The sequence below is a fragment of the Daphnia carinata genome, chromosome 8, assembly GCF_022539665.2.
Source record: "Daphnia carinata strain CSIRO-1 chromosome 8, CSIRO_AGI_Dcar_HiC_V3, whole genome shotgun sequence".
Classification (NCBI taxonomy): domain Eukaryota; kingdom Metazoa; phylum Arthropoda; class Branchiopoda; order Diplostraca; family Daphniidae; genus Daphnia; species Daphnia carinata.
In genome coordinates, this window is record NC_081338.1 from 4042863 (window position 1) to 4064185 (window position 21323).

The 21323-nt window shown below is 42.2% G+C and overlaps 9 protein-coding genes across 11 annotated transcripts; 6 read left to right on the forward strand and 3 right to left on the reverse strand.

Annotated features, from left to right (window-relative positions):
* Positions 1–148: 148 nt before the first annotated feature.
* On the forward strand, positions 149–1776 carry LOC130703688 (uncharacterized). Its single transcript, XM_057525126.1, has 3 exons — positions 149–191; positions 260–370; positions 446–1776. The coding sequence occupies exons 1-3, from the start codon at positions 183–185 to the stop codon at positions 1598–1600; spliced, it is 1275 nt and encodes a 424-aa protein (XP_057381109.1). The 5' UTR covers positions 149–182; the 3' UTR covers positions 1601–1776.
* A 466-nt stretch (positions 1777–2242) lies between these two features.
* LOC130703705 (adhesive plaque matrix protein-like) lies at positions 2243–3119 on the forward strand. Of its 2 annotated transcripts, XM_057525151.2 has the most exons (4): positions 2243–2380; positions 2450–2572; positions 2631–2850; positions 2881–3119. In XM_057525151.2, the coding sequence occupies exons 1-4, from the start codon at positions 2375–2377 to the stop codon at positions 2970–2972; spliced, it is 441 nt and encodes a 146-aa protein (XP_057381134.1). In that variant the 5' UTR covers positions 2243–2374; the 3' UTR covers positions 2973–3119. The 2 variants fall into 2 exon arrangements, with proteins under 2 accessions (XP_057381134.1, XP_057381133.1); XM_057525150.2 differs by having other exon boundaries at positions 2631–3119.
* An 834-nt stretch (positions 3120–3953) lies between these two features.
* On the forward strand, positions 3954–6311 carry LOC130703707 (adhesive plaque matrix protein-like). 2 transcript variants are annotated; one of them, XM_057525153.2, is made up of 6 exons: positions 4046–4066; positions 4137–4184; positions 4215–4277; positions 4344–4592; positions 5717–5773; positions 5872–6311. In XM_057525153.2, exons 1-6 carry the CDS (start codon positions 4061–4063, stop codon positions 6196–6198), a joined length of 750 nt encoding a protein of 249 aa, XP_057381136.2. In that variant the 5' UTR covers positions 4046–4060; the 3' UTR covers positions 6199–6311. The 2 variants fall into 2 exon arrangements, with proteins under 2 accessions (XP_057381135.2, XP_057381136.2); XM_057525152.2 differs by having other exon boundaries at positions 3954–4066; positions 4137–4277.
* A 1231-nt stretch (positions 6312–7542) lies between these two features.
* LOC130703702 (cuticle protein 19-like) lies at positions 7543–8447 on the forward strand. Its single transcript, XM_057525144.1, has 3 exons — positions 7543–7582; positions 7653–7781; positions 7846–8447. The coding sequence occupies exons 1-3, from the start codon at positions 7577–7579 to the stop codon at positions 8344–8346; spliced, it is 636 nt and encodes a 211-aa protein (XP_057381127.1). The 5' UTR covers positions 7543–7576; the 3' UTR covers positions 8347–8447.
* Positions 8448–9283: 836 nt separating this feature from the next.
* LOC130703709 (cuticle protein 21-like) lies at positions 9284–10094 on the forward strand. The gene is made up of 3 exons (XM_057525156.2): positions 9284–9376; positions 9460–9570; positions 9653–10094. The coding sequence occupies exons 1-3, from the start codon at positions 9371–9373 to the stop codon at positions 9977–9979; spliced, it is 444 nt and encodes a 147-aa protein (XP_057381139.1). The 5' UTR covers positions 9284–9370; the 3' UTR covers positions 9980–10094.
* Positions 10095–10789: 695 nt separating this feature from the next.
* On the forward strand, positions 10790–11608 carry LOC130703713 (pro-resilin-like). The gene is made up of 3 exons (XM_057525163.1): positions 10790–10889; positions 10986–11096; positions 11195–11608. Exons 1-3 carry the CDS (start codon positions 10884–10886, stop codon positions 11504–11506), a joined length of 429 nt encoding a protein of 142 aa, XP_057381146.1. The 5' UTR covers positions 10790–10883; the 3' UTR covers positions 11507–11608.
* Positions 11609–11755: 147 nt separating this feature from the next.
* Positions 11756–12388, reverse strand: LOC130703719 (pro-resilin-like). Its single transcript, XM_057525169.1, has 3 exons — positions 12321–12388; positions 12162–12248; positions 11756–12093 (listed from the first exon to the last, which is right to left on the reverse strand). Exons 1-3 carry the CDS (start codon positions 12324–12326, stop codon positions 11845–11847), a joined length of 342 nt encoding a protein of 113 aa, XP_057381152.1. The 5' UTR covers positions 12327–12388; the 3' UTR covers positions 11756–11844.
* A 796-nt stretch (positions 12389–13184) lies between these two features.
* Positions 13185–17773, reverse strand: LOC130703683 (mucin-22-like). The gene is made up of 3 exons (XM_057525120.2): positions 17663–17773; positions 17466–17588; positions 13185–17392 (listed from the first exon to the last, which is right to left on the reverse strand). Exons 1-3 carry the CDS (start codon positions 17750–17752, stop codon positions 13409–13411), a joined length of 4197 nt encoding a protein of 1398 aa, XP_057381103.1. The 5' UTR covers positions 17753–17773; the 3' UTR covers positions 13185–13408.
* A 2263-nt stretch (positions 17774–20036) lies between these two features.
* Positions 20037–20852, reverse strand: LOC130703720 (pro-resilin-like). The gene is made up of 3 exons (XM_057525170.2): positions 20715–20852; positions 20543–20644; positions 20037–20463 (listed from the first exon to the last, which is right to left on the reverse strand). The coding sequence occupies exons 1-3, from the start codon at positions 20718–20720 to the stop codon at positions 20233–20235; spliced, it is 339 nt and encodes a 112-aa protein (XP_057381153.1). The 5' UTR covers positions 20721–20852; the 3' UTR covers positions 20037–20232.
* Between the last annotated feature and the right edge of the window lie 471 nt (positions 20853–21323).

A 21323-nucleotide genomic window follows, 5' to 3' on the forward strand; every position in this document is an offset into this window, starting at 1 on the left:
ACACTTGATAGCTTTGTTTTCCTCGGTTAAGGTTTCTGCTATTGTTGATTATCATCCCCACACTGTAGAGTGAGGCTGGCACATGATGGACTAAGCCCACAGCATATATATACCATAACAATCAACATCCAATGGAGTGTCAGTTGTCGTTCAAGTGCCTTAACATTAACTTGCCATCCAGTATGATGAAGGTATGTGCACACAAACTACAAACAAATACAATTAAATAATAAATCTAACCTTCTTGATGCTGGTTCAGTTCCTTATTCTCATAGTGTTGGTGTCCATTGTAGTTTCTGAAGCTCGTTATGACAAGCAAACATCACCTCCCAGGGAGCCATACAATCCTCTTCCAGCACACGAATCCAGCGTAAGATTGACCATTTAACTGTTTTTAAGAAGACTCGTTAGTCGAAAACGTTAACGTTCTTTTACTACAATACAGAGCCCAATGCCTTACAAGTTTGGTTACGAAGTCAAGGGCGATGGTTACACTAGTTTTGGTGATACGAGAGTTGGAGATAGACAAGGTAAAGTGTCAGGATCGTACCACGTTCAGCTTCCTGATGGACGTCACCAGCACGTCACTTACAAAGATGAAGGAAAAGGATTTATGGCTGATGTCAAGTACGACGGAGAGGCCAAATACACTGAGTCTAAGTCAGTCGAGTACAAGGAACTAGCAGACGCTTACGGGACATCCTACAAGTCAGCTGATTATGGGCTGTCCTACGTGAAGCCGTCCTACAAGGAGCTATCCTATGAAAAGTCATTCAAAGAGAATCAATTAAACGAATGGGAGAATGAAAAATCGCGAAAATCATACGATGAGAAGTCAAAAGAACGAGTTGACGCAGGACCAGTTTATAATTTTCCGACGGCCTTGTTTTATCAGGAGATATCGAGCACTACGTCATCATACGAGGAACACGAATACACCCCAACCAGCGACAAGCCTGTCTACACTACCCAAATTTCACACACAACGAAGAAGTACAGTGCTCCTACTCCGTCTAGCACGTCGTTTTGGAAACCCATTTCTGTTACATCGACTTACAAGCCTGTTTACACAACAGCAAACTACAAAACATCGATTTTCACAACCCCAGCACCTATAACTCCTACCACCTCAAACTATCGTAAACCCATTTACTCCACCGAAGCCTATAAGAAAACGATCACCACCAAGGCTTATAAAAAGCCTGTCACTACCCCAGTGTACAAGGCGCCTGTTCCCACTACCCCTGCGTACAAAACTCCGTCTACCAGCAAAACGCACAAGCCTTCTTATCCTGTCACTACCCAAGCTTACAAGAAGCCCATCTATTTCGATCCGGTTTATAAGACTCCTGTTGTTACTACCCCAGGTCCAAAACATTACAAGAATCATCCTTACACTCCCAAAGCTTACAAGGCAGCATCTTACCAGATCTTACCTCAAAAAGCGTTCGCTGTTTACAAACCACATTCGAATAAGGTTCCCGACATAACACGAGTTGCTCCGTACACTGCTCCGGTGTACAAGACTCCTATTTACATAGCTCCAGGGTACAATAACGTTTCTCCTAACAAAGTGGCAACTTACAAACCCGCAAAGTAAGTACACGTGAAACATATACAAGGGACAAGCAGCGCGAGACCCCAAAACCATTAGTTGATTTCTAAGTTCAATGTTTTCCACAATTATCACTGTTGTATGCTCCCTTTTCATGTGTGTAATGTGTGCACTCAGACATATTGCTGATCGTTCTAAAAATATAAGAGCCTTGTTTGAAATTTTAATTCCAAAATCACTTTGGTTTTTAGCTATCAATGTTGCAAGGTTGTTTTGCCAGTCACACGATTTTCGCCAATAAAACTATAATGGCAACTATTCATTTATTAAATGTTGATATCGATCTAGATTTTTTTTTTCAGTTCAACGCGTAAAAGCCACGACCAAACTCGGAACCACTTAATCATGCGTGAAAAGTTAGAGAGAAATCTCCGATTGCTCACGAAACAAGCGGTTGATTCAATATCAAGGACATTTCGGGTGGGGTACATACTGTCAGCACACATACACACACGCAAGAAAAATTGAATAAAAATAATAGAACCGGAACGCATATCCATTACGCTATGGCTACTACGTCCATTTTGTATACGTTAACGTTAACGTTTCCACGCCAAAGGAGTTGCCTTCACTGTAAAAAAAAAAAAAAAAAATATAGTGCGGGGATCTTGACCCGGTTTTGACATCCATGCCCAATCTGCAAATGGACGTGAGGGATTTCGTGACTGCACACGAACAATGTGCTATATAAATGCCGAAATGGCTGGACTTTGGGTATCAGTTATCCAGCTGCTGTAAACACCACCACAAGTCCCCAACATGAAGGTAAACACGGTCCCACACACAAAAAATCAATAGGATTTTATAAATTAAAGTTAACCTGATGGTTCTTAGGTTCTCATCCTCGCCGCACTCGTAACGATCGCTGCAGCCAGATCGAGTTATCCGGCCAAAACATACAAGACTTACGAAGCTCCGTCTTATTCGGCCCCCGCTTACGAGAAACCTGAGACCTACGTAGTGAATCCATATTTTTCATATCATAGTTGATGATTTATCATATTTCATTTTGCAGAAAGCCGAACCCTACAGTTTCTCTTGGGATGTTAAAGATGAATACTACAATGATTATTCTCATTCGGAGACCAGCGATGGTAAAGTCGTGACCGGATCTTACCGAATTGAATTGCCCGATGGCCGTGGTCAAACAGTGACGTACAGGGCCGACAGCAATGGATACGTCGCTGATGTCAAGTACGATGGTGAAGCTAAATACCCGCCTCCCGATTACAAACCTGCGGCTTATTCGGCTCCTGATTACAAACCTGCGGCTTATTCGGCTCCCGATTACAAGTCCTCCACCTACAGGGTCCCTGCATACAAGCCCCCTGTTTACAAGACTCGCGCTAGATATTGAAAATAGTATAACTATTTATTTGCATGCAAATGCATCACATTTTGTGTTTCATAGCTTATGACTTGTATGGGCCCATAGCCTTAAAAAAGTAATAATAAAAAATGTATCTATGTTTTTGAAAAAAATTTCTATTTTAATTGGCAAGAACTTGTTGTTATCTTGTTGTTTAATCAACCGGCAAGGAAAAGGTTGTAGAAAAAAGAAAGTATACAACAAAAAAAAAAATCTGAAATCACTAGCATATCATTTACGTGTGTGTGTGTTTAACAGAGAGGGAAAATACGCATCGAGAAGCACGATATGTTGCTTAATTTTTATTGCTATCTGATTTTTTAAAAACGGATTTTGTCATCCTCGAAAAAGAAATGTTGACTGAACGGCTTTTTGGTATGGGAGGTTTCTCTCTCTGAAGTTATTCATGCGATATTGCACTTGTGAAACTACCTTCACCTAAAAATACAAAAAATAGTCTGAAGGATGTATCGTTAAAACAGTTTGATGTTCTCTAATCAAATTTCAATTGGCGAGAGTAGCTGGGCGTTAAATTCAATTGTAAGGATGAGGGCAATTGAAACTAAAGCAAAGAAACATATCCACAGTTATTCAAATTATATAGACAAAACAAGGTTGCGCGTACAGCTACGCGTTGAATGGAATAATTATGACACAAAGCTTCTTAACTACATAAAACTTGCAGAGCTCAACAAGCCAAACTTGGGCAAATTGTAATGCTGATTGCGACATGGTGTAAATTTTCAGTTTATAGACGAGCGAGTGAAAGGGAAAGAAATCTAGGCTAAAAATTTATGGCATGAGTCGTAGGTTCTTTTATCCGCCATCCGTAGAAGGTGGGCAGCGGAGAGGGGGGGGGGCGTTTCGGGTGGAACAGAAGTAGACTATAACACGTCCAATTTCGAACATTCCCCGCACGTTTTTTTTCGCTAACACGAGCTCCATTCACTTATGGGCATACCATCCTCCGCCCCTTGTTGCGGCATCGTCGGAAATGTGCGGATATATAAGGGTGTAAAAGGTCCGATTGAGGTATCAGTTATTCAGCTGTTTTCATCCTAACAACAACCCTCAACATGAAGGTAAACTAAATTCAAAAAAACCTGTGAGCGAAATGAATTTTAAATAATGAAAATTTGGAATCATAATTAGTTCCTTATCCTGGCCGTTTGCGTTGCTGTTGCCTCAGCCAACACTGCTTACCCGTCTCCGGCTTATCCAGCTCCAGCCTACCCGTCTCCGGCTTATCCAGCTCCAGCCTACCCGTCTCCAGCTTACAAACCGGAATCTTACGTATGCTCTTACAACTCCTTATGAGTTCAATTTGTTTTTAACTGATCTGATTTTGTTCGATTGCAGCCTCCCCAGCCGTACAGCTTCGCCTGGGAAGTCAATGATGCTCCATCTTACAACAACTACGCCCACTCTGAGAGCAGCGACGGCAAAGTAACCACTGGATCTTACCGTGTTGCCCTCCCCGATGGTCGCACCCAGATCGTTACCTACAAGGCTGACGCTTACGGATACACCGCTGATGTAAAATACGAGGGAGAGGCCAAGTACCCGGAATACAAACCAGCTGCCTCTTATCCTGCCCCAGCATACAAAGCTCCATCTTACCCTGCTCCGGCTTACCCTGCTCCTGCCTACAAGGCCCCAGCTAAATACTGAAAAGCTAAATGAATCGCAATTCGATTTTCGAAAAGATATATTATTTTTTATTCCCGTGTATTTGTAAATGATGTATGCGTTGTTTGTGTGAACGAAATAAACTTGTGTAAGATATACATTTGATGTTTCGTTTCAAGCCGAAGAAAAGGTTGATTTTCAAAACCGTTAGTTGTAGCTTTTAAGTGAAAGGCAAATGAAAGTGTAACTAGTTACTTATGCACTAAGGAGTACTTGGAATACGTATTAAACCAGGAGAACGTTGTTCCAATAATTGGTCGTTAGCGGAAGTCACACACATAAACCTATCAATGATCAAAAGTTTTAGGTACTGTACATTTATCGTAACATATATTGAAATCATTGCGCAATGAATTTCCATTATTCAGTACTAAATTTCCCCACACGTTATGGAAAATGAAGAGTGCTGATGTGTTCCAGAGAGAAAGGAAAGCAGAAAGCTATTTCAGGAGGGGGTAAATCGTAATACCTGTTCTGTGAGATGGCGAAGCCGTCACGACAGTGTTTTCCTACATTAATACATCAGGACGTACTCATTAACAACCTGACTAAGCATCGTGTATCATTCAACTGTGTTTTTAAGTTGATACGATACATTTGCATCGGTGCTAATGATTGTCGTCTCGTAATAGAAACAGGTCCCTGCTTGACAAATTAAAAATGTATTCAGACAAATCAAAGAGGCGGTCGTGCTACCTTGTCATTGCCCGTGAACGTTCAACCCTTCACTTGTCGAATTTCGCGGTTGCAACATCTTACGCGTAACTACCCACACCCTAGAAAGTGTGTGACTCTCTTTTTCAGACTCACGGTATATAAATGCAGAAATCGATCTGTTTAAGGCATCAGTTATCTACCTGCTTCCAACCTCACAACAACTCACAACATGCAGGTAACCATTGATACAAGAACCATGTGATCTTTTGGCAAAATGGAAAGTAACTAACACCAAACTAATGAAATAATGCTTTGAATGACTTGCATTGTAGCTCCTTATCCTCGCCGCCGTCGTTGCCATCGCCTCCGCCAACACAGGGTACCCGGCTCCATCTTATCCAGCTCCAGGTTACCCTGCTCCAGCATACAAACCCGAATCTTACGTAAGTGTTTATTGCAACCGTCTATCATCCTTACAATCCTGTGATGTTGCTTCAACGTCTTGTAATTAATCCGGATATTTATCCCATTTCGATTACAGGCTCCCCAACCGTACAGCTTCGCCTGGGAAGTCAATGATGCCCCATCTTACAACAACTACGCCCACTCTGAGAGCAGCGACGGTAAGGTGACGACCGGCTCTTACCGCGTCCTTCTCCCCGACGGCCGCACCCAGGTCGTCACCTACAAGGCTGACAGCTACGGATACACCGCTGATGTTAAATACGAGGGAGAAGCCAAGTACCCCGAATACAAACCAGCTGCCTCTTATCCTGCCCCAGCATACAAAGCTCCAGCCTACCCTGCTCCAGCTTACCCTGCTCCAGCTTACCCTGCTCCTGTCTACAAGGCTCCAGCTAAATACTAAAAGGCTTAAATAGTTTTATTATCGAAATGATATATTAAATTTCCTATTCGCATGCAATTGTAAATGATGAATGTATTGTTCGTACGAAACAAATAAAATCCGTATCAGACTTACATCTTTTGTTCTGTGTCTCTTCTTCTCCATTTCACTTTGGAACAAACTTTGAATACTGCGCTTGGAAGCAGGAAACGTTTGACTTCCGTGTTAATGATACATTCAACTAGTGAGACTAGTTGATTTTGAATGTTTATCCAACGTTCCGCGTGAAACGGTGAGTGTGCATAGTGTGAGATTCACCTTTAGCAGAAGTACATTAGACATGAGGATTTCCAGCAAAACAGAGGGGACAATTCAGCGTAATATTAAGTGCAAGAGTGAAAACGAATGTAGATCAGTTGTTTTTACCGCACGCGTGATACGTAATCAAACGCAGTAAAACAGCGTCAATTCAAAATAGCCTAAAGTGTGTTTGTCTATATAAATAGGAAAGAGAAAAGAATTGCTGCCTTGCCTGCGGGACTAATCATTCGTCCCGTCTATCGAAATCAAAAGAGAGAAAGGAATCACACTCTTTGCAATGATAAATCATTAGAATTAAAAAATCCAGAATAGAACAGGCAAAAAAATTTACGTTCTCTTATCACATGATTAGCCCGCTATCTCGAGCAAAGATTGAGACATAAGGTTAACGACTTGCTTGTCTGCAAGGTTTCCCTTTGAGCCTTACCAAACTACCTTCACCTCTAAAACAGGAATAAATTAAAGCCAATGTGCGCAAAACATCGCGATGTAGTATACTCATTTGTACAATCACAGCGTCCGGAACAGTCAGGTGAAACCTGTTTTATCAGAACGTGTTCTCAATTACAAAATCCCTAAACAAGTTCCCCCATTTGTTTAACAAACATTTAATTATTCATCGAAATTCTACACGTCATCGTCCTTTATTAACGTTTGTTCCATCCTTCTTTCAGGAAAACATTGGCAGTGTAACGGCCACTGTAAATAGATGTGAGGTGAACTCGTGATCATAACGTAAGTGGATACTTCCAATGGGCGTGAAAGGGAAAGAAATCTAGGCTAAAACATGAATAGTTGGGTTCCCTATGGGCAGCAAAGACGGACATTTCTGGTTGGATACGCGGAAAATGTGTACACCAAGATTATGCTCAATTTCGACTCCTGTGAGTGGAAATTGTTCGCTAGAGGAAATCGTTTTCACCCGTACAGTTTCACTTTTACTAGAGCCTTCGTCAGCCTACATCTTCGTGACACGCAACCCTCGGGACTTCACGGTGTAGTGGCTACATAAAAGGCCGTCAAAGATTTATTACAGGTATCAGTTACTCAGCTGCTTCCTACTTCACAAGGACACATCATGAAGGTAAAACTAAAGATTCAAAAGAAATACGAATTGCCATCCTTAATAACAATCTATTGTTGAATAAATTAAGTTCCTCATCATCGCAACATTATTTGCTGCTACTTCAGCCAATTCCTACGACCCAACTTCAACACCAGCATACCAAACTCCATCTACACCAACGTACGAAGCCCCTTCAACTTACCAACCCGAAAGCTACGTAAGTACATTTAACTTCTCATCGGACTTTACGTTTATCCTTTTTATCTCTTCTTTTCTTTTAGATACCTAAGCCGTACAGCTTCTCGTGGCAGTTGAACGACCCTGCATCCTACAACAATTTCGACCACTCGGAGAGCAGTGATGGTAAGGTCATCTCCGGATCTTATCGCGTCGCCCTTCCGGACGGCCGCACTCAAATAGTTACGTACAAAGACGACAGCAATGGATACGTGGCGATTGTTAAGTACGAGGGTGAAGCTAAATATCCTGAATACAAACCCTCAGCTTCTTATCCTGTCCCATCCTATAAATCTCCTGCTCCCGTCTCTCAAGTACTTGCTGGATCATCCTATCAAGGTCCTACTACCCCAGCATCTAGTACCCAGTATAATACCCTAGCCACTGTGGCCACTTCACCTTACACAACGCCATCCACACCGGAGTACAAGATCCCAGTTACTCGTGCCTACCGTGCTCCGGTTGATGTTGCGCCCAAAGTTCCAGCTGCTCCGGAAGTTCCAGCATACAAACCGACTCCTACTAACAAAGCTTCTTCTCAGTAGTTAGTCTAATAATATGTTTTTTGTAAAGTTCTTTGCTTGTAAGAATCTTGTCAATGAGCTACGATCAATTCGTTGTGTTAAGTGAAACAGAGAAATATATATGAAATGATTCTATAACGTTGAATTTGAATTGTTTTTGCATTAAGAAGAGAAAGGGAAATCGAATTGCATATTCATGCGATGACTAGCTGTAGAAATGCATGCAAAATATCGCAACTATCATGACACTGGTTTTCCTATTTTCACGTTTCTTCTAAATCATCACGTGCCGTAATTAACATTTGGCATACCATGCATTGGATGGGTCACATTGTTTACGTTTTCTAAAGGAAGGACAGATACGATTTCCCCAGTAAGAATGCAAATCACAGTGTTTTCCATACATAACCCAGTCTAAATCCGACGATAACAGCAACAGGTTATGCCCTCTAATTATAGTCGTACACGCATAACTGGACATGAAGTTCGTTACCATTTTAAATATCGAGATAACCGTATCTAATGGCTGAAATGTAAAATGAACGACTTCAATTGCTTGCAGAATGCTTCCCTCAAAAGACTTTCTCAACTGCCTTAACCTCGACTAAAAGAAACCAACACCCATATTAAACAACGAATACTTTGGGCAGTACAAAATAAGATGCAAGCAACAGAATGGTATCTTTCTTGACCACATCGTGAAAGGGAAATTTATTTAGACTACAATTTTTGAAGGGAAATTGGCGATCAATATCTAGAAGACTGTGGGGAAGAGGCATTGAGGTGTAGACGTTGGAAAAAGTAGGCTGGTACACCCAAATGCTTTTAATGTCCTGTTCACGAACGTTTTCCGAGAGAGAGGAGGTCCCTTCACTTGTACAGTTTTTGCTATTGCAACATCTGGCGTATCCACCCACCTCCAGACTCTGTGTGTATAACTCTCTTTTCGAGCTCCTTTTTTCTTTCTTGGTATATAAATGCTGAAGTTGGCCGATTTAAAGTATCAGTTATTTAGCTGCTTCAAAACATCCACCAACTCAACAACATGAAGGTAAAAGTTAATACGAAAACGTACTGGGAATTCAGTACGTTAGGAATGACTAAATGAAAATGATTTGTTCGATAACCATCTAGTTCTTCATCCTCGCCACCTTCATTGCCATTGCGTCTGCCAACACCGGATACCCGGCTCCATCTTATCCAGCCCCCGGTTATGCTGCCCCAGCGTACAAAGCTGAGTCTTACGTAAGTGTTTCTTGTAACCGTCTGTCGAATTGATTCAAGTGCTTGTAACTAAGCTGCACGTTCTTCTAATTTTTTGTTATAGCCCCCTCAGCCATACAGCTTTGCCTGGGATGTTAAGGATGCTGAATCCAAAAACGACTACGCTCACTCCGAGAGCAGCGATGGCAAAGTCACCACTGGATCTTACCGTGTTGCCCTCCCCGACGGTCGCACCCAGATCGTCACCTACCGCGCTGACGCTTACGGATACGTAGCTGACGTTAAATACGAGGGACAGGCCAAATACCCTGAATACAAACCAGCTGCCTCTTATCCTGCCCCAGCTTACAAAACTCCAGCTTACCCCGCTCCAGCCTACCCTGCTCCGGCTTACCCCGCCCCAGCCTACAAGGCTCCAGCTAAGTATTAAAAGGCTATATGAATCGCAATTCGATTTTCGAAAAGATATATTATTTTAATACCCACTGATTTGTAAATGTGTTGTTTGTGTGAATGAAATAAAATATGTAAAAGGTTGAAGAAAAGATTGAATTCCATATGAACTTTTAACTCAGCTTTCTGTTGATGTTTAGTGATAGCCAAATGAAAGTAAAGTTTGTTGATGCCATGTACCGTACCCGCAAATGGTATTAAACCAGAAGAACGTAGTTCCATTGCTTGGTCGCTGTTGGAAGCCACACAAGCATACCTGTCAACGTATAACAGATAGTTTTAGGCGTATTATCATGATGATAGATATCTTAATCGTTACGCCGTTGAATTTCCATTATTCAGTATTACAGTTCCCTCATACGTTATGGAAAAGTAAGAGCGGAGATACATCTCGGTGAGAGAAAGGAAAGTAGAGCGATTTGAATTCATTCATGAGGTGGCACATTTGAACTTACTGTAAGATATCGGAGGCGTTATGACGCCGTTTCCTTTGCCGACGTTAGCTAAAATCAGGACATATCCATTAACAACCTGCGTATGTGCATCATCCCCTAGCCATGTTAAGTTTGGTATGAATAGATACATTTGCATTGGTGCTATTGGTTGTCGTCTCAACGTATAGAAATATGGCCTTGCTTTACAAATTAAAAATTTATTCAGACAATTCCAGCAGGGGGTCATGATATCTAGTATTCATTGTCCGTGAATGTACAACGCTTCACAATGTAGAATCTTGCGGTTGCAACATCTTACGCGTAACTACCCACACCCTAGAAAGTGTGTGACTCTCTTTTTCAGGCTCACGGTATATAAATGCTGAAATTGGTCTGGTTTAAGGCATCAGTTATCTACCTGCTTCCAACCTCACAACAACTCACAACATGCAGGTAACCATTGATACAAGAACACGTGGCTCTTTAGTAAAATGGAAAGCAACTAACACCAAACTAATGAAACACTGTTTTGAATGACTTGCATTGTAGCTCCTTATCCTCGCCGCCGTCGTTGCCATCGCCTCCGCCAACACCGGGTACCCGGCTCCATCTTATCCAGCTCCAGGTTACCCTGCTCCAGCATACAAACCCGAATCTTACGTAAGTGTTTATTGCAACCGTCTATCATCCTTACAATCCTGTGATGTTGCTTCAACGTCTTGTAATTAATCCGGATATTTATCCCATTTCGATTGCAGCCTCCCCAGCCGTACAGCTTCGCCTGGGAAGTCAATGATGCTCCATCTTACAACAACTACGCCCACTCGGAGAGCAGCGACGGCAAGGTGACGACCGGCTCTTACCGCGTCGCCCTCCCCGACGGCCGCACCCAGATCGTCACCTACAAGGCTGACAGCTACGGATACACCGCTGATGTGAAATACGAGGGAGAAGCCAAATACCCTGAATACAAACCAGCTGCCTCTTATCCTGCCCCAGCATACAAAGCTCCAGCCTACCCTGCTCCAGCTTACCCTGCTCCTGCCTACAAGGCACCCGCTAAATACTAGAAACTTTATAAACGTATCCTAACTATACAAGAGCTGTAACCTATACTTCTCAATGCAATTAAAAATGAATCGTTGTCAATAAAATATATTACGTAAGAACAATTGGACGTCACATTACGCGATAGATTTGTAGTTTGGTATTGAGGGGAAATACCTCGGAAGCAAATGATGTGAAATACCTGCTGCTCTAATGCTAAACGCAAGTAATGCTAACGGAATACACGTCATCCTAGATTGAATAAACAGGAATGCTGTACGAATATGTGTATTGAATAATATATTACCCCTTGATTATGTACCGACAGTCCCAATTATTCCAGATAGAATACGATGCCACCTTAGTAACTCTTTTGAACTTTTTGTTCCACGAATTCGGGATATTTGGCTTCACCTTCGAATCTGACATCAGCAGTGTATCCGTCCTTATCGGCTTTGTAGGTGACGATCTGTGTACGGCCGTCGGGAAGAGCAACACGATAAGAGCCTGTAACTACGTTCCCGTCAGCGTTCTCGGCGTGATAGAAGTCGTTGAAAGTCTCATCATCCTTGACGTTATATCCGAAACTGTACGGCTGTGGAACAACGACCTGGAGAGCAAAGATTAAACGTACCATTAAAAATCTTTCAGCTACGAGATGAAATAAACTGTTGTTACGGGTTCAGCTTCAGGAACATCCTTAATGGAAACGACAGGTTCGTAAGCGGCCAACGTGATGGCAATCAAAGTGGCAAACACAATAAGCTGGATAGCAGTTAGAAAAAAATTTTAAAAATCGCAAATTATATTTAAAGAGAGTTAAACTTCGTTGCTTACCTTCATGATTGTCGTTCGGGGCGAGCGATGGTTGATCTGTTGAGCAGTCGGTGATGGAACTGCTTTACTGTGGTAGACCCTCTTGTTTATATAGGTAAGGAAAGAGGCATCAAAGAGAAGGCACATGTATGCAAAATTGAATCAAATTTGGCGCGTTATTGAAGAATTTATTTCTAGATGTCTTGGAAAACCAACTTTCCCCGAAGTTCTAACAGTTTCGCGTGTGTCTCTTGTCTGCTTACCTTGGCTATCCCTTTTCAGGTATGCGACGATTATTCATTGTACCATCATTCACGAAATCCCGATCTTTTCCTAAATGACAAAAGAGTTTGACAGTGACAAGTGATGGCAAGCGACCATATTCTTAAAAGAACTTTTACCATACGATATTGAATGTAATCGCTTGTTCGCGTTCTCCATTTGGACTCCTGATCGTTCCTCGAACGCACCATTTCAACAGTTATTCCTAAGCACCTGCTGTCGCTAAGCGAAACGATAACTGTAAATAATCAAGAATCTCATTTGGACTTGTCCCTCTTGCTAATTGGTTTGTTATCGTCATGTTTCAACTCCGATCTCATAACATACGAGCATAGCAACAGCTCGCTGGATCGATCCAGAAAAGAAGTGCAGTTGCCTCCGGGCAGGCCATCTAGCACATCAACTTTCCTTTCTAAAGTCATTTATCTTATTAGGTTGCGTTCAGCAAAGAGGTGGACAGAAGCCGTTGACCCTCTTTCTTCACTAAAGTATATGCCTGTTATATAACACCGTGAGGAAGCTAGTGTTTTGTTTGCGCGTTACAAAGTGCACCTAGCCTGAAGACGGGCACGGAAAGAAATCTACAATCAATCTATATTTATCTCTGTATTTATAAACAATTAAATCACCAATAACAAGTCAATGAACATTAACGAAAAATGATTCACTACAACAATTTCTGAAAACTCGTAAAGATTTAATAACGAATCGCGAAGCCATGTTGGCATCACTCTGGTGCCCGGCACCAGAGTCGTTGATGAAGCTCTAAAAACATTTCCCTTTTTTTTAATTATTTAAATGTTTGTTAAAGATTTGTCTTAAAATCTTTATTTGGCTTTTGACTCTTCCTCTTCTTTACTTTCTGGATTAGCCTTTTCGTTTGCCATCAGAGACCTGCCGATAAAGAAACGGCGATTGGGCAAGTGAAGGGTAGACGTTGACGATCGAAGGCGAGTGGGTAAGATCTTGATCTGCGACAGTGTTTGAGGTTTCTTTTGCGGCACTGGCGAAGGCCTAGCATACACCCTACCATTGATGGGTTTCCTGATTTCAACCGGTTTACCGATGACTACTAAAGGACGTCTAGAAGTCGGCTGGGCAGTAGTTGAATTAGACGAAGGTACGGCCGTTGTGGCTTTAGTTTCGTAAAAACGATTAGGTGTGGGGCGTGATTTGAAAACGTACTTGTATCCATCTGAAGCCACTGTTGTTGTCTCACTTGACTCGCTAGAGGCAGTGGAGATGGTCGTCCCGTCTGGAACGAAAGTCGTTGGAAGTAGAGTTGTTGTATCTTCAGCGCTCGACTCACGGCTGTCCAGCGGCACGTTAGCCAAAGCGGCCGTATTAAAAAGCAATTTCGGTGAAGAAGATACTTCAGAGCTCTTGTCCAATTGACACGGCAGAGGATGATCGGGAATCTTTGTACCGTAGATGGTATTGCTAACATTCGTTAACACACCTGTTTTACTGGTAGTTACAGACTCTGATGAGTCTCCGTCGTCGATATGGAGTACTGTTCCAACTACGACTGATGTAGAATCAGGGTCTGAGGTGGTGTACGATGGTGCGCTTTCATAAGGAGCTGTCACGGCATCAACGTATCTTTGATTAACATCCACTGGAGTTTTGTATCTGGCAATGTCTGGGGCATCTGTCGCATCATCTTTATCATTTGAATCTGTGACTGGATTGATGACTTCTAACGATACATCTTCTGCGGATTGAGCCTTAACAGTGGTGACTACCGGAGCTTCGTACGAAGGAAGCTTAGGTTTCTCTTGATAGGCAGGTTGGGTTACAGGAGCGTCAGTGACTTCATATGAAACGTCTTCTGCTGATTGAGCTCTGGGGGTTGAAGAAATCGTTTGCTGTTGGTATGTCGACTGTGTCACTGGAGCGTAAGCTATCTCAGAAGAGACTTCTTCTGCAGGTTTAGCTTTAGTGGTAACTGTTTCAGCTTTATGGGTTTTCTCTTGATAAGCAGACTCTGTTACTGGAACGCGGGTGACCTCAGATGAAACATCTTCTGCGGATTGGGCTTTGGTAAGAGCGTCTCCGGAAGGCGTAATGGGCACGGGAGATATAACAGGCAAAGAAATGTCTTCCTGTGAAACATCTGGAACTTCAGTTTGAGTCTGGGCTTCGTCTGGAACACGATAATTGTTGTTGGCGAACGATTCGGCTTCTTTTTGGGCAGCTGCGATTTCTTTTTGATACTCTGCTGAAAGGCCAGCTTCTTCAATGTAAGCGTAAGTGCTCGTTACGTAAGGATTCTGGTCTTGAACGTAACCTGTTGGCTTGACGGTAGTTACGTAATCACCAGGAATATCAGCGGACGCAGTGTAAATTCTTTGAGTCGCATAAAAATTTGTTTTCTCCATTGGATCGTGAGCCAAGACAGGCACTTGGACCATCGATACTGGCTCCGTGACACTTGCAATTTCAGTCGATGGAACAACATCAGCCGTTGGTGGTGAATAAACGTTAAGCGCATTAACGACTTGAACAGGTTGATCGCGTGAAATCTTCTCAGCTACAATACGTACGCCGTAATTGGGTTCTGTGCTTTTAACGAGCACGTAGTCTTCCTTAACAAGGCCCGCATCAGCTACGGGAGCATTGGTCGTGCGTGCAAGTTGAGGTGCCTGAAGCTTCTCTGTCGCTTGTGCATAGAACAGCGGTTCGGTAATGTAGGGTAGCTCTGTTCTAATTTCTTCTTGAGGCAAGGCAATGTTAGTTGATGGCTGAGTCACAGGCTTTCTGTAGAATAAACTGGCGTGAAATGTGGGTCCCTCTGTTGGATATTCAATGGCTGGCTGAATTGGCCTATCAGTTGTTTCATCATTTTCAGCACTTGTTTCTTGTTTTTGAGAGACCTCTTTGTTGGTGATCGATACCGATGGCGTGCTGTCGTTTTTACCTGGCACAGGATTAAGTTGACCTTGCTGACTGGTTTTCTGGACAGCGATTGCGAATTTCGTGAAAGCTTTGATCTTCTCGCCGAATCCTGCGATGGGTAGATCGACTTCTTCTGATTCTTCCTTGGGTCTAAATATTTTCGGCACCACAGGTCTCGGTGGGTAGTAAGGAATTTGATAAGCAGGTACTACAGGTTGAATCGTGACTGCAGCTGTATTAGGCACTTCATCGCTGTCATCATCGTCGACGAGTGGGGCTGGATTATTCACCTCTGTTCTCACAGTTATCTCTTGCGGATTCAATTGATTAGAATCCGATTGAGAAACGGATACTTCTGTAGTTTCATTGCTTTCATCTGCGTCGTTTTCTTGCGTTTTAATCAACTTCAATGGAACAATAGATTGCCGGTATTGTAGTACTTCTTTTTGTTCGACAGTTGCCTTGGCAACGTCCGGCTTCTCCGCATTTGTACCGACGTAGTACAAGCTCTTCGAAGGCTGAGAACCTCCGTAGTTGATTGCTGGTGTTGCTTCCGTTCCAGCTTCTTCCGAATTGATTTCTCCATTTTGTTCTTTCTCTTGTAGTCCGGTCTCAGTAACAGGTTGATCACGAACGAGCTCTTTGCTTTCTCCATTGGTTTCCTTGACACCCTGTCCAGCAATGCTGGGCCCTTGCTCGTAATAAACAGATGATCCAGATTTCGGCTTCTCATACTGACGTGACACTTGGCTAACCAGTTCAACCACATCGATTTTATCATCCGATGTCTCCCTACTCGATGCGACTGGAGTGCGGCCTTCGTATTTGGTTAGCTTTCCTTGTAGTGAAACTTCAGTGACCTGATCCACGGTGGTAATCTCACTACTTTCTTTATTCTCTGTCCCATCTTTGTTGACGTTATCAGCCAGACTGGACTTGCTACTTTCTTCGGTTTCTGCTCCGTTCAAATATGTCGTACTCTTTTGGTTGGATGGCCCATCACTTTTGTCATCTCGCACGGATTCTGCGCTGCTGTCTGGCGTTGTGCCATAACTGTTGCCTGTTTTTGGAATCGACCAAACTGCTTTGGATGTGTGATTAGCTGGTATTGGATAGAAAGGCGGATTCGCACTTTCCAAACTATTTTGCTCCTCTTTGTTATTGTAAGATTTTGGAATACTTTCTTGAGTAGTCGAGCCAGATTCTTCATCTTCTGCTGATTCTTTATCGTTTACTTGATTTGCTGTATACTTCTGACCTAGTTTGTTGGCTTCAGATTGATTGTCTGGCCATTGTGCGGATGGCTCTGACGTTTTGGATTCAACGACCCTGTTCGGTTCAATCGGGCTGGATGAAGTGGTTTCCGGAGCAATGGAAGCTGTGTACGTCTGAGTTGCAGATGGTACTAGGCTAGTAACAATTCCTGAACTGGCCGTCTGCGTGGAATAGCCGGCCAACAGCGGGGTTGAATATACCAAGTAAACTGAAGATTGCGCTGGATTTTGGTATGCCGGGGATGGATACGCTTGTTGTTGGTAAGCCGGAGGTTGATAAACAGGCGCTGGATACGACGGAGCTTGATAGGCTGGATACGCGGGAGCGTGATAAGTGGGTTGGTAGACAGCGGGAGCGGGATTGTGAGGACGGTAGGGTTGTGCGTGGTAGCTAGTTTCTGGCCGGAACGGTTTAAGGACGTAAGAAGGTTCAATGATGTACGATTGGCCATTAAACGGAGACTCGGGTTTGTAAGCTGGAGGTTGGTAATGCACCACAGGTGGAGCAGGATCAGTTTTAATGGCCGTTACTAAGTACTGTTCAGAAAATTGATTTGCTCCGTGCTGCTGCTGGGCCGGATGATATCCAGCGGGATTGCTGTAGCTTTGCTGCGAACCGTAATGCGGCTGGGGTTGCGGCTAAATTGTTGCAATAATACGGAATTAAAGATTAAGAAAAATAAAAATTCTAAAACGATTAACAATGACCTACATAATGGTAGTTGATTGGCTGTGGATGCTGGTACTGAACTGGATTGGAATTGTAAATATTGCCGCCATCGGATGACGCTTGGCCAGCCAGAAACGTACAAACAGCGATGGATAAAATGACGATCTAATAGAAGAATAAATCCATCGGAAAACGGTTGAGCCGTCGTACGACATGATGATGGGCAACCTGTGTCTTACCTTCATTCTATTTCGCGCAATCATCACCAACGGAGATGACACTTTGCAGGACACGCACTCAACTGTTGCATCCCCAACGGTTGACTGCATCCTTTTATACACTTGCACGTCTTAGCCTTGCCAGCTCTTTCATTCGCGCTCTTTGAAAGACTGTGGAATGAGAACAATTAAATCAAGACTAGATCAACTGGTTTTCCGTCCGTCTTCTCGTTTGTTTTTTTTCCCCCGTTTGGGATACCTGTGGAGAAAAGAAGATTTGTGTATTTTGGCTGCTGGGCTGGTCGTTGTCACTTGAACCAGTTACTTTCTCCATACTTTCACCGCTCTTCATTCCAAAAAAGGTCATTCAAGTGATACACCTATGTGGATCATTCCATGGATTTTCCTTCGTGAAGTTTTTTTTTTTTTTTACTAGAAAATTTTTATATAACAAAAGAAAAAACAATTTCCCTACCTAAATGGAATAAATGAAAGTCCTCACGTACGCTGGTAGAAACAAAAGCTACTCAATGATTGATGAGAAAATCAAACGCGAATTTTGTTAGGTGGGGTAAGAATAAAATTTAAAAAAAAAGGGATAGAAATATTAAAATTTCCCCGATTCACATGGGAAAATGAAAAAAATTTAAATTTTGTTTTCGTCGTTTGATTTTCCTTCCCCTGCCTCCCGCTTAGTCACTTTCTGCCTCTTTGTTCGTCATACGAAAATTAATCTTTTGAATATTATGCAGAACTTTTGTCCCCCCTTCCCCCCTTTTGTTTTTCTAGAACCTCGACGAAATTTCTCGTTTCTTGCCTTTGTGAAGGGCTCTAGGGACGTCATGAATTTGCATGGCGTGTTGTTGTCCCCACAATTATTCAACTGCGTTTCAAGGACATACAAATTAAGTTTGACGTTTGTCAAAAGGACGATGGAGCTCAATTCTTTTGTTTGGAAATGAGTTTGTAATTTTATGCCGACTGTAAAATATGCAAATTATATAGACAGTCTAGGGTCTTTAAGACTTTCTCTGGTGATTGAATGATAGTATGATTATAAACAGTGGAGACACTGTGACAGTTAATCGCTTTCCCCGACTCCCGCACCAATTAAGCGGTCAACGACGTGAGGAAATGTGGCGATGGATATTGCAAAAAGAAAATAAAAACAAGACCTCACGAATAGACGACAGCGATGAATTCCAAGTGAAAACTGGGGACGGTAGGAGATGGTTTCTCTTTTTCTGCAGAAGCAACCTGTTCTCCCCCAATCGTGTTTTCTATTTATTGCATAGATATCGAATTAAATCTCATGTAAAACTAGCTGTTGAACAAAATAGATCTGTAATTGAATTTCAAACTAATTTGGGCATTGCTGACCAATTGACACGTGAAGAACGCAGAGTTCATGAGGTGGCAAAAGAAAGGCCTCATCGATGGCGTCATCCTCGAAAGGCTCCAACAGTCAGACGTTCGTGACTGTCTCACTCAATTAGAAATACCAATCACCGTCAAATCACACTCGATTAGTTTATAGTTTTAATCCTATGGGTTTATTTAATAAAGAAATCCGTCATACGCAGGTTATTGGGAATGGGTGTTTCAATTTCTCATCAAAGTGAAATAAAGAAGGTAAAACTGGTAAAACTAGAGTGCAATCAGCTTTCTCATACTTCTTGTTGGACTCTGCGTCTTTGGTGTTCTCGGAGAAACTAGGGGACGATTGACGGCCAACATTCAACTGACTGATTTTGCCGGTAATTTGTACCTTTTTAAACCAGTATCACGTTTAACGAAGCTTCCTCGTTTCGACAGAGCAGCGTTGATTACAGCAATTATTTTTACATCCGCTAAATTACTGCTTCGAGCGTTTCCTTTATGATGTCTTGCAATTTCGTGGATGAAGTAGACTAGGAGAAAGTATGTTGACATCTTTGGGTGGTTTCACGATTCCCATTCCTCTGTTTTCGCAAGTACAAATAATCAATGACAAATGTGACAGAAAGCCGATTTGCCAATGCGAAGCTCATCCACCCTTTTCTCTTCACTATTTTCTGCATAATATTTACATTGATCCCTAATCGGAACGCGTACCCAGTAGTAAATACTTTCACCAAACTAGACCAGACTGAGATAATATCTCCCGACTTTCACAGACTAATATTTTCTTATAAATCGAACTAAAAAATGTTCAATGGGAACGTTGTTTGTATTTTCCTAGAAAAGGTTGGGCTCTTCGTTTCGTGCCAAAACGTAGCTTCGTTAAGGACCGAGCTCTCTCCAGGCTATGCCAACCTACTATACCTTATCATTGGACGAAAAATTTGATTACTTTAATTCACAAGTTTTATTTTAATGCTAAATTTGCATTAAGAAAAGGGAATGAAATGCATAATTTAAATTGTAATATTCAGGTGCTGTGTATTTATAATGCGGAACGAACGACATGGGTTTCCAGAACTTAAAAGTGCACTTCTTTTTGCAAGCGCACAAAACAAAACGATTAAAAACCGAACGGCATCATTTAAACATGATGTTTTTTATAACAACGGATTAATATTTCTACCAAGTTATTTTTGTCTAAACCAAATTTAGTATTTTTTTTGGACATAGTCTGGGTATTGTGCGTCTCCCTCGTATTTAACAACAGCTGTGTATCCGTTCTCGTCAGCTTTGTAACTAACAATCTGAGTCCGTCCGTCGGGAAGTTCAACACGATAAGAACCGGTTGTCACCTTTCCGTCCGTCTTCTCAGTGTGCAGGTAATCGTTGTAGGTTTCATCATCCTGGACAGAGTACGAAAAGCTGTATGGTTGAGATACCTAGAAAATAGTGAAAGAGCACCGTGAATTAAAGAAAAACAAAGATTCCAATAGTAAAATGAATGAGAACCGAATTTACATATGTAACTTGGACAGGGGCCTGGTTTGTGGGCACGTCCTGGACATAAGTCTTGGCCGGCATGGCGGATACAGTAGCCAACAGAGCAAGGATAATGAGGAACTGTGTTAACACGATTTGAATTAAAATCATTGAATGTGCGAATCAAATTAAAACGAACAAATTAGTTTACCTTCATGATGAAGAGAGTGTGAGCTGCTTAAGACAAACAGTTTCAAACTGACGCATTTTTGCCAACCGTTGATTGCTGTTATATACCACGAGTGGTGACAGGAGGTGAGATTTCTGTGTGGCGTTTGTTTACCGTGCAAGATGCGGTGAAAGTGAGTTGGTGACAACAAAGTCAAGCGTAATAGAACAGGAAAATGGTTACACATTTGAAATTGCCCTTATTTGAACGAAATAGTACCATATCGATATGCATATCTGCTGCGATTAAAATCCAGTTCGGGCGAAAGCTGGCAGTTCTTTTTTTCCGAATAATTTACATAAACAAGAATAAGATAAGCGAGATCCTGGTAGTACTAGAACTTTACCAACATTGTTTATTATGGACATATGATTTAGGATTGCGCTTCGCGCAACTCCTCGAGCCTCAGAAGCAACGAAAACTTGTTTGCACGCGGTACACAGGTACTCTGTTTCCAAAAGCGTTCGTGCGGGTTGAACGGGGCAGATGGATATCTAACTAAATTTTTTATTTATAATACATTGATGGCTAGTATGAAAACACACATAAAAAAAGTGAAATGCTTCATTTTTAATTGAACATAGTTTTTTG